At 33.3% G+C, this 11,808-nt stretch overlaps 2 protein-coding genes and 1 non-coding gene across 5 annotated transcripts in view; 2 read left to right on the top strand and 1 right to left on the bottom strand.

Annotated features, from left to right (window-relative positions):
* LOC128882817 (uncharacterized) overlaps window positions 1-1,295 on the top strand; it is a 91,716-nt gene extending 90,421 nt beyond the window's left edge. The window contains exon 7 of the mRNA XM_054134583.1: window positions 171-1,295. Within this exon, the coding sequence (XP_053990558.1) occupies window positions 171-434 (264 nt within the window). The 3' untranslated portion in view covers window positions 435-1,295. The remainder of the gene's footprint in view (window positions 1-170) is intronic.
* LOC128882820 (serine-threonine kinase receptor-associated protein) lies at window positions 1,107-7,218 on the bottom strand. Of its 3 annotated transcripts, none has more exons than XM_054134590.1 (6): window positions 7,101-7,218; window positions 6,900-7,030; window positions 2,640-2,938; window positions 2,347-2,576; window positions 1,873-2,009; window positions 1,107-1,781 (listed from the first exon to the last, which is right to left on the bottom strand). In XM_054134590.1, the coding sequence occupies exons 2-6, from the start codon at window positions 7,012-7,014 to the stop codon at window positions 1,570-1,572; spliced, it is 993 nt and encodes a 330-aa protein (XP_053990565.1). In that variant the 5' UTR covers window positions 7,015-7,030; window positions 7,101-7,218; the 3' UTR covers window positions 1,107-1,569. The 3 variants fall into 3 exon arrangements, with proteins under 3 accessions (XP_053990565.1, XP_053990566.1, XP_053990564.1); XM_054134591.1 differs by lacking the exon at window positions 7,101-7,218 and adding an exon at window positions 6,738-6,787 and having other exon boundaries at window positions 6,900-6,984; XM_054134589.1 differs by having other exon boundaries at window positions 6,900-7,217.
* Window positions 7,219-8,502: 1,284 nt separating this feature from the next.
* On the top strand, window positions 8,503-8,575 carry Trnaf-gaa (transfer RNA phenylalanine (anticodon GAA)). The gene has a single exon. It is a non-coding gene; the product is annotated as a tRNA-Phe (tRNA).
* The last annotated feature ends 3,233 nt before the right edge of the window (window positions 8,576-11,808 follow it).

The following is an 11,808-nucleotide window of genomic DNA, read 5'->3' as shown; positions in this document are numbered from 1 at the left end:
ACAAGATTTCATTTATTTACTTGAACATTGAATAAAAAGATAATCGCTGTCACGTATACACGACACGTAGTAAGAAACGTGTTACATATAATTTGTTGAAGCATTATATTATATAATAATTATTATTATTATATTATATATAATAATTATATAATTAATTTTCATTTCAGACTCAATGCGCATCTTTGAGAATCACGGACTGCAATCAACTTCTACGCGAAGCTTCTCGAGAAGCGATCTTACGAGACGATGTATGCACCGCACAGTGTGGTTTCGTTTTGGCGGCCACAGAAACTACCTCGAGGTTTCAGCAGTTCACAACACCAACCAGTTTCCCTGGTTTCGCGCCGCACAGGAATAGTCTACGAAGTGCACCAACACCGGTCTCCTTCAACGGTTTTAAATTACCTGACCTCTCGCAGTTCATAGGCTGAACGAGGAAAACATCGGCAAAGACTTTTCATACAATTCGTTGCTTATTAACTATCACATGCAAGAGACACGCTGTCTTCCTTCAAGAGACTGTACAACGGCAGTGACGTTCAGGAACGGTTAACAAGCAGTGCTCATCGTTGATAATCGTATCGACGATTCAGTGACACGTTGCGTGTGCGTGTATACTTTTTAATGTCATCCCTCGGAGAGAAGTCGAGAGTATTCGGAAATGTAAAGCTACACGAATGCCCCATAAAGAATGTATCGAGATGTGCGCGTATTGTATTTAATCCTAACCGGAATTGATTTGAAGGGAATACCGTTTTTTTTTTGTTTTGTAACAATTACCTCTCAGTTTTTTTATTTGTTATGTTTACTAGTATTATTGTATAGATTGTAAGAAATATGTAATTTACGAGAGAAGGCGTACTCTTGATACCATAAAGTGGTCAGTACACAATCCGTATAAATAGAAAGCTGTCATTGCCAGTTTGAAGGAAAAATTGTACAGTGATCTCGTAGAACATAATTGCGACGTGAAGGCAAACAGGACTCCAATAAATTGTCATGACACTTGTTGACGTTGTGACATTGTTAGAAAGAGGGGTTACATGTGAATATTGTACTGGGCGGATGAGTGATACGTGTTTTAAGGAACTGCTCTATCACTGTACTAGGTGAATCGTTTTTATATTTGTACAGTAATTATTACGCAAAATAACAAATGCGAACACAAAATTTCATTTTGAATTGTCTTTCTTTCTGTCATTACATCCTCTATCTAATTTTGTAGTATAATAATGGCATGTATAACGTTAATAAATGTTAATGTTTCTTTTTTTTTTCTTCTTTATAATAAATATTGAATGGCGTTCCACACTTCCATGACCTATCAGACTACCGTGAAGTTTGGTCCGCATTTTAGTCTTCTTCGGAGTATCACGTTTCAATAGGCTGAATTGGATTGGAACTTGCTTAAGAGAGATCCAATATTTACAAAACGTTTCGGCAGCTACCAGCTAGTAAAATAAAATTTCAACTCTAGTCCTTTGCTGTCTTGCCATCACTTTTGCTCATAAAGTGTCTATTCTCCAATGTCAAAATACTTTACACTATCCATGAATTGTTCAATTTTTAACTCGCAGGAACTTCTTGTTTATTATTAATCACTGCAGCATTTTCTTGTACCATAGATGATTGCTCTATACATCGCCAGAGACCATAAGTTTTACCAACTGTCGTTTGCCATAATCTCAAAGTACCGTCTTCCGAGCCACTTGCATATAATTCACTGTCTGGTGAAAAACGTACACAATGTATAGGTCCAAAGTGTCCTTTGAAAGACTCTGAAATTAATTTTAAACGTTTACAGATCCACTAAAATGCAGGAAAATATAATGTTTTGGAATATTAATTTTATGAAAACAGCGAACTTACCAATTTCTGTACCTGTACTATAATCGAATTTGTACATTTTTAAATCTTCTCCTCCACATACAAAAATACTGCAATCTGGATGCAAACTAGCACTGTTCATTTGTGTTGGCACAACATATTCACGTATTTTCGTTAAGCTAAAAACAATAAGTTACTTTACACGTATAGTACGCTACTTTTTTAAACTAAAATCTTTAAATCTTCAAATTATCTAGAAGCTTCAATTATGTGGAACTCATTAAAATGTAAAGTGTTACCCCAGGAAGTACTTCTCGACGAGACAAGGTTAACTTAAAGGCTATGTAACAAATTTACGAATACATGATCAGGATTTTAAACCGCTCATCCTACAGACGCATATAAAATACATTGTATTTATTCGATTACCTTGAAACTCGTTTCATTATCTTCGGTTTTTATATTCTAAGATGTAATTTACTGATCTTAAATTCATAAAAATAAAAGTAAACATACTCTTTACTATTCCAGAAGGTCACTATATTGGAATGAGTAGTTGTGATGATAGTTCCATCCTTCGACAACTCCATTGAATTTGGAATAGATGAAAAGTCTAGCCTCTTTATTTCTTGACTGCTATTTCTATCCCAGACTCTCAATGTTTTGTCATCGGCACAAGTAATTAATTGAGTGTTATTATTGAAAAAGGTAACATGCCTTATACCATGTTTGTGACCTGAGAAAACCTGTCAATATAATTTGTTAGATAAAGTATTATTGTTTCGTTAAATAGAAACACAAATGTATACCTGAGGTGCTGCATCTGGCTTGTTAAGATCATAAATCCGTACAAGTTTTTCATTGGATCCGGTACACAAATAATTGGAATCGGTACTAAAGTTAACGGACTTGACTATATGCTTATGTTGAAAGGAATAAATTTCTTCTCCTTTAATTGCATCCCAGACTTTAGCATTAAAATCAGCAGCGCCCGAAGCAGCTCTTGTAGCATCAGGATTCAGCGCAACACCCCACACTGCTCCTTTATGTCCTTCAAATGTTCCAATCCAATCTCCAGTGTCTCCTTGTCGTAACATAGGTTTGCCATCTAAACACGTCGTACATTTACTATTAATTTATAAAACTTTTAAAGTTTCATGAAACGTTGGACGAATTCAAAATTTTTATGAAATTTTATAAGGTGAATTTAATGATTTTAAAACTTACATTTATTATAGACAATTAAATGTCAACCTCAAACCTCAAATTTAAGTCAATTATATCACCATAAATAATCATATTTGAACTCAATTAATGATTGCTTTAAAAAGAAAAAACCTACATTCCAGTTCATAATCATGTTTCTTTTCTACAACCTTTGTTACGGGTAAATAATTTTCATGTACATTTGTTGATAATTACTGCAGTTTTTTTTCGTTACTATCTTTGTTTATAAATATGTGCATAACATGCACATTTATTAAAAAATATATTACAAGACTGTTAATGCGATTAAAATTTTACTATCACTGCAATATATATAAGATAATTTATATTATGAAACTAACAGCAAAATAAATATTTTATACAATATGCACATCAACTAAATGATATATGATTACAATTACATTTCTTGTTTTACATTATCAGGTAGACATTTAGTAATTATTTATATTAGTACTGATCTCGATAATTCCAATGACCTTGAATATATCGAAGAGTTATCGAACAAAAGGTATTTGCTCTTTCTTAGTTTTCAGTATATGTATAATGATTAGAAAATGGAACCAGATCAATTTAGAACATTACTTAATTACAAACGTTTGTAAAAGTTTAAAAAGAAAAATAATGATCCAAGTTCCATATAAATGACAATTACAATAATTTTTCTTTTTGAGCTTCTTACTAAAAACACCTTTAGCAACAAACAACCTAATGATTGTGCAAATTGCAACATAATGCCTATGAAGATATAAATTTATAATTCTGAGTTGTAATACCTACATCTTGAAAGCTAAAGGCAAATGACAATTATTGTTTGTTCCGGAATATTTAATGATCTTTTATTGCCAAGAGACTTCAAGGACTTTGAAATCATCGAGTTTGTAGACCAAACATGGGCAAGCGAATGCTTGCAGTAATTTACGTTGTTAAAAGTTGGTATTTAGTGTCATAAAATAGTAGAAATCCCATGTAAGTGCCGTTGCCACAAAACTATGAAGCACATGATACCAAACAGTTACCCACATCTGTTGTAAACATTCAATATCACATTTTATTTGATAGAAAACTGCATTTCTAGAAAATAGTAAATGAGATTAAATTCCTCCCTTTCTAGGAGACAGTCATTAGCTTCGTCAACAACTAAAATATCTGCCTAAAGAAAAATGATTTTCAGTACGTGGCCTAATTAATGACTTCTCCTAGAAGGGCAAAAACTTAATGTTGTTAATTGTTCATATGCTCTTCTATCATAATACTTTAAATATATTATCATATTTTTTTATTAGAACTATTTAATAATTGCTAATGACAAACCTTAAAAAAAAAATTGATGATTAATGACCTCTCATTGTAAATAACCACAATTACTACCTGTACATGATTATTTTTGTAATATGCTACCAAAAATTATATTCAGAAAATAATATCAATAGATATATGTATGTTAATATATGTGTATAAAAAGTTTCTTTCTTTCCTTTATTGTTTCTTTGAAGTAACAAAATAAAAAATCAGATTTAGAAAGAATATAGTTTCACACAATTTTTTAATCATGTTGCTAACTAAAAGTATTAGTCAGAGTTTGAGCACAAAATATTTATTAAATAAAATTTTATATTCAAATTACTGATTTTGTTAAGACACTAATTATTGATTTGGTTTATGATTATTTAATGCAAACGTATGTGCAATGTGCATGGCTATCTACTTTAATTTATAACATAATTTGATTCTTGGAATGATAGTTGTACTGGTCACTCGTTCAAAATTTTATATCAACTTTGACAAAAATTATGTTCGATGAATAATTTTAATTTTTCGAATACCTATTATATTTCACGAGCATAGAAAAATATTATTATCCTCTTCCTCATCATCGTTTACTTTTAATGAGTATTTTCTATATCTACTCTGTTGGTATGATTTAGTGATGGTAATCCTATACGCTCTGGGACAAAAAGATAGCACACCTTATAATTTCCCATATTTTGTGTTAAAAGTTGATTAAGATACATATTTTATTTTACTGATAACTCAGAGCATATCTGTGTATACAATTTACGAAATATCGTCCACAACATATACTTAGATAGGATTCTAACACAAAAAATGTAAATATTATTGTTTGCAACCAGGACAAAATGATAGCACATGTAGTAAATCTACGGTTTCCAGTTACACTGAAGGTCGCAAATTGCGAACATCAACCCCGGAACATAGTTAATAAAGTCCGTGACATTATTTCGTGTTGTATATTTGTTCAAAAAAGGCGAAATATTATGCAAAAGTGCATCGCGGAAAGAGATTGAACGCGTGTGAAATTGACACTATAATAAAATTGAAAGAAGAACAATATTCAGTGACAAAAAAAAAAATTATGAACAGAAGTCGAAAAGTAATAATGAACTGCTTGAAAAATCTGGAAAATTATGGTAAAAAAAAAGAGTTCTGGACGTTTTCGAAGTCTAAATGGCCGGGAACGATGTGCAATACTAAGAACAGCATCAAATTCTAAGATGACTTCAAGGCAAATAGCTCAAAGTGTTGGTGTAGACACTAATATAAAGAATATGAGATGTGTTTTACAAAACTGCAAATACATAACATGAAGAAATTTAAAGAAAAAGCCTTGGTTAACTGTGCAACATAAGATGAATCGATTACACTTTGCGCAAAAGAATATTCATATGCGAAAGAAATGGCGAAGAATAATATTTACGGATGAAAAGAGGTTTAACTTAGATGGACCTGATGGTCTGAGTTACTATTTTCACGATATGTGAAAAGAAGAACAGTTTTCGAGTCGTCGGCAAAGGGGAGATGGTGGTGTGATAATTTGGTGCGGTATCAGATACTATGGTAAAATGGACATCAAATTTATAGCAGGAAAAATGAATATCAAAATGTACTTGGAAATGATTAAGGAACAAATAAACACGTATGCAACCAGAATTGCTGGAGAGAAGTTTATTTTTCAGCAGGATAATGCCAGAGTACACACTGCAAAAGTAGTAAAAGAATACTTTTCTTGAGAAAAAATTTGCGTTTTGGATTGGCCAGCAAGGTCACCCGACCTTAACATTATTGAAAATTGTTGGAGAAATCTTGCTCGAGCTGTATATGGAAATGGCAGACAATTTGGGAATATTGCAAAATTAAAAAAATGTATTCAAGATGAGTAAGACCAATTAAAGCAGAAAACTATTAAAAAACTCTATAAATCTTTGCCAAAGAGAATGATGGCTGTTAGTAAATGTAAAGGAGAAGGCATAAGATATTAAGCATTAAATATCATTCGTTGATTTATTGTTATACACAATTTTAAGTTAAATATGCTATCATTTTGTCCCACTATATTACCTTAAAAGTTATTTTTTTTTTTTTTAATAAAATTTTATAGACTGCCGAAATTCAATCCAATTTTATTTGAATATGTTTATAGAGGTATTTTGCAAGAATGTATAAAAACAAAATCTTGGTTATAGTGTTAAATAAATAAAAATTATGTTAATTTTGAAGTGAGGTATCTTTTTGTCCCTGAGTGTACATACACGTACGACGAATAAATGTAAACTAACTTAATTTATTTCAAACGCATTAGAAAAATAGCCCCTTCGAGCACGAAAGCATATGCTACGATAACAAAAGAATTATACGAGAAATCCGTGACATCGCGAACATACCGTCTAACCTCGAAACCCATAACTCGCGAAACCTTGGATGTACGAAGGAACTGGGCCAAGGAGATCAAGAACCGAACGTGTTGATCATGAAACGAGAAAAAATGACCAACACGAGGTAACAGTAAGTTTTCTCATAGCTTAGGAAAATAAAAAACGAATTACCTTTGCATGCCGATATCAAGTAATATCCAGTGTCCGTGACATCGGAAAATGCAAGATGCACTACGGGTCTAGTGTGTCCACTACACGTCAGCGGTGTCTGCCTCAAATTCGCCATAATGTCCGATTGTAGCCTTAAAAGATCGAATTTTCTCCCTTATTTCGATGCGCCTACGCACGGTAGGGCGCGACGAAAAAATATACCCTTCAATTTTCTTTATCACCCCTCGCGAATGGTAATTACGTTCTTAACCAGTCGTACGTCTTCCTTCGACGAACCGTCACCATCTACGTACAACGCAACACTGAACATCGTGAACGTAGCGAGCGGACTAGACTGTAGGCCAAGTTCAGACAGGAAGAACATCATGGCGGCCTCGAGAACTTTTCAACTTGCTTCAACCAGTTTCGAGGACAAAACGTGAGAATGTCGTTTATTCCTGTTTTTCCTTTAACGGATAACCAGAAAATTGTTCTTCAGTGTAATACGCTACACAGAAGATAATATTTAAACAAAATCTAACAATTAAAAAAGTATTAACGTCGCCGGAAAATACTAGAATTAGTATTATATAAGTTATTACTTTACTGAAATACATGTGTTAATTATTATAAAAGAACAACTTTACGATATTAGCTATTTACTTTTTTTTGCTCATGCCTTTACTATAGTAATAATAAACACAGTATACCTGTAGAAAAGCTGTCTAGATCGAACTTACCTGTACGTCCTTGACTCTCTCTTTTCTCATCTCTCTCAAATTCGTGGTTTGTTTTCGTAGTGTCTACATCTGTCTTCGTTCGACGCATGATTTCGCTTCTCGACCGTGAGTTTTAACCGATCTCTTTCCTTTCGGATAACCTTAAAGCCTGTTCTGGGAAATGTAAACTTGTGCATCGTGCAAAGACTAGCAAGCAGCAGGATACGCGAAACAATGTGATAAAAGTATGTAAGTTGAATTAGAGAACGAAGAACCGAGCGCGATCAAAGTACAGACAAAATACGGCGAGTACGCACTTTAACAAATAAACACTTTAATAAATTTTTTGTTTTTATTGCTTTTGGAAATAATATGATGTGTTGTAAATATAATTAGTTAGTTATAATTTATTCTCTTTGCGGAGTATGTGTTGTAAATATATATTTCCAAAGTATTTCGTTCTAATTGATCGGAAAATGAAAACTAATTCTGATTTTATACGATTTTGTAATTATTTTTTTGAAAAAGAAATTTAAAAGCTAATCGATATTTTCTGGGAACAGCTCGATAACATTTGTTTAGAAATTTATATTACTAAGTATTAATGATATAAGTATTTTAATGAAATATTAATAAATAAAAATGCATACACGTATACGGTAATTGTATTACAATCATCATATCAATATCATATGATACATAAAATAGTGATGATTTACAATTTCTAAGAAAAATTTACGATTTATATTTGTAATTGAAATAATAACAATAATAACAACAATAACAACAACAACAACAACAATAACAACGATATACAGTCGTAAATTTATACATAAAATGAAAAATATAAATGAGAAATAGGTCAGTATATGTAATATTGATATACACATCAGATACTAGTACAAGCCGAAATAGCTCAGTTGGGAGAGCGTTAGACTGAAGATCTAGATGTCCCCGGTTCAATCCCGGGTTTCGGCAAGTTAATTTTTTTTATAAACTTTTAAGATTATCCTATGCCATTCGTAAATGTAATTTTATTATCCAAACAAATGTATTTGTAAAATAATTACAACGTGTTACTACAGGTAAGTAATATATGTGTATATATTATATGAAATGCAGTTTTTTATTTACTTTAAAACAATTGTAATCACATTTATATTTCTATTAGTTACAAATTATGTTCTACGCTGCAATCATAATTTAAATATTTACTTTAGTATGAAATGGGTACTTTAGTACGAAATGGAATGTACTTTGACAAAATCAGCAGAAACATTGTAGGATTGTTTGTTTTATAAAATGTAAATAATACTAAAAGAAAAAAATAATAACACATTGATAATTTCATTATTCAGAGTATTATTTACATTTCGATAAACAGATAATGTTACGATATCTCCGTCAATAAAGTACTCTCCGTTGATAAAGTACTTTTCATTTCGTACTAAAATAGTAAATATTTAAATTACGATTGTAGTGTATATACAGACTATTTCACCTAATTTGATCACCTTAAATATATCACTAGACAAAATCTGTTAGCGACGCAATTTTTCACTCGAAAACGACGCAGTTTGAAATTACAATGCGTAATTAATTAATAAGACGTAGAAATTGACTATTGTTCAAGATAATATTTGTTTACACATTAATACCAATATTTATATTGGCTTTTGAATACAAAATAATTCTTCTAGCGCGACATGAAATACACTAGCGGACAAGCAAACCGGAACGATTTCTCAAATGCTCATAACTATGAGAGTTTTCAACCGATTTCGGTGAAACTTCGTGAGGAGTAATCTTCAAGTGTCTTCTGGGTGTGTGCAAAGTTGCATTGGCGAGGATTGGTGTGAAGGGGTTAATTCATCCCCCTAAAGGGGAGGGTGTAAAAAAACGCCTCTTTGAAACAGGCCAGGGATGACGGAAGGGGTTGAAAAATTAAATAAAACCTTTGGGGCGACTCTCCTTGATGCCCTCTACAAAATGCACCCCCCTTGAAATCCCTCTCGGACAAACCCACCCCCCACAACCCCCCTCCTCCTCTAAAATCCACAATTTTTAGACGACGGTCTCGATTTTGGACTCAATGCATTCTCTGGACTCCCCTGATCCAGAAAGTGCTATCACCCATACCGTGCACCCCATAGGCACCCTTTGGGGGGTGGAACAGCTCGCAAATTTTCAACCCCCTTCGTAACGAAGCACTTCCACACATCGGAGGGCGATGAAATTTACCATGTTTGTTCTCGATACGTTAAGGATGAATGCAGAGAAGGTCCCATTTCGAAAACTGCCCCCGGAGCTGAAGGGAGGGGGGCAGAGGTAGGGGTGGTCCACCCCAAGTGTAAGGGTTGGAACGTTGTTTCGTTGCGTGGAATTTGCGACACAGTTTTGATTTCTTTTTTCCACGTGAATGGCAATAAAATTCGAAAATGTCGATTTTTTTAAAAACTCGCTTCCAACTTCAGGCCCATCTGTAAACCAAGTAACCCTGAAAAATACCTATCAGGCACTTATCAGGTCCAAACTCGATTACGGGGCAATCATTTACGGATCTGCGAGTCATTCATGCCTTAAAATCCTCGACCCAGTACATAACGCAGCACTAAGGACAATCGTAGGAGCGTTCAGAACTAGTCCTATTCTAAGGTATCCTAAAAGAAATCAATGAGCCCCCACTTTATACCAGAAGACAAATTCTCAGCGCTGCACAAGCGATAAAAACCTCAACCATACCCAACAAACCTGCTTATCTGAATACGTTCTCAAAACGATGTAACGAAAAATACCTCCAGCTCTGTAACTACCCAAAACCATTCTACTGTAGAATATACAATATAGAGCAGGACCTTGACATCCAATTCTCCAACACAGACTGCAGAAGACTACCAAAAATTCCACCATGGACAATACCACCTATTGAGACGGATATAACCCTTAACGCTTATGCAAAATATGACACTCATCGTGACATTTTCATCTCCCTAACCAATGAACTTTTAAATAGATACATGGATTACATCCACATATACACTGATGGTTCAAAAAATTTATCAAGTACAGGATATGCAGTTGTCACCCCCCAATCTGTAACAAGAATCAAACTCCCGGACACAACATCTGTGTTTACTGCAGAACTAATGGCCATTAAACACGCACTGGCTTTAGCCAAAGAAGAGAACTACTTAAATATAGCCATTCTGTCAGACTCTAAAAGTGCTATAGTATCAATCAATAATATAGCCTCCACAAACGAGACCATCCTACAAATATTAGAAATTCACACAGAACTCACAAATAACGGAAATAAAATTGTAATAATATGGATCCCTTCCCATATTGGAATCCCAGGAAATGAAAGGGCCGATCAAGCTGCAAAAGAAGCTGCCGCCGACTTAGCCTCAAACACACTGACCCGCTTCCACCATGAGGACCTATTAAATTGTAGTAAAAAAAAACTATTAACAAAGTGGGAAAGGAAATGGTTCAACACTGCACCCACCTACATAAAAAACCTCATCGACAACTCATTTCAAACAAGAAGAGACCCCAAGATAAGATCAAGAGCAGAACAAGTAATAATATCGAGGCTCAGAAATGGACACACAAAAATCACCCATTCGTACCGATTGTCAAAGGAATCAGTACCCATCTGTAACACAGATAGAAAATCTTTTTTTTCTTGCAAATTTCGTAACGTACAGAAATAGCCATTTTTTTTGTAATGTATCTATTCCAGAGATTTCCGAGAATATGTAGAATGTCATTGTTTATCAAAAATAAGTTAATAAATTACAATTTTACGTGTACGAATACTTTCTACATCTACTGTATGCATAATTTGTACATGGTGGCAATGTACAAATTGAGGACATTATTTTTTAATGATGAATTAAAATGAATTTTTCAATTCAATAAAAAAGATGTTTTGCGTACATTAATAATATGTTTTTTCAACCATTTACTTTTAAATTACTGTCTCATTCGGTAAAATATAGAAAGTAAAAGTTTGCATAGCAATAGTCATTCCAAAAATGTTATTTTAGTTTATATGTGTTATGCGAAAAACGTTTTGTATAGCACGATTTTCTATAATACGTATTTATACAATGTATAACGCGTAACAGCATTAAACGAAAGTCTACTGTACTCTATAGGGTGTCTACGTATAAGTCCGGACATACGCAGGGTGTCAACTCTACAAC

This window comes from Hylaeus volcanicus, unplaced genomic scaffold (assembly GCF_026283585.1).
Source record: "Hylaeus volcanicus isolate JK05 unplaced genomic scaffold, UHH_iyHylVolc1.0_haploid 12192, whole genome shotgun sequence".
NCBI lineage: Eukaryota > Metazoa > Arthropoda > Insecta > Hymenoptera > Colletidae > Hylaeus > Hylaeus volcanicus.
This window is presented reverse-complemented; position numbering and strand designations above follow the sequence as displayed.

Bases quoted from the DNA above. Each gene is read 5' to 3' on its own strand.
- LOC128882820 (XM_054134590.1), bottom strand. From the start codon at position 7,014: ATGGCGAATTTGAGGCAGACACCGCTGACGTGTAGTGGACACACTAGA. The intron at 2,939-6,899 runs GTAATTCGTTTT...CGACGTGTTTAG, and splicing joins CTTGATATCGGCATGCAAAG to ATGGCAAACCTATGTTACGA. The intron at 2,010-2,346 runs GTATGTTTACTT...TATTGTTTTTAG, and splicing joins ACCTTCTGGAATAGTAAAGA to CTTAACGAAAATACGTGAAT.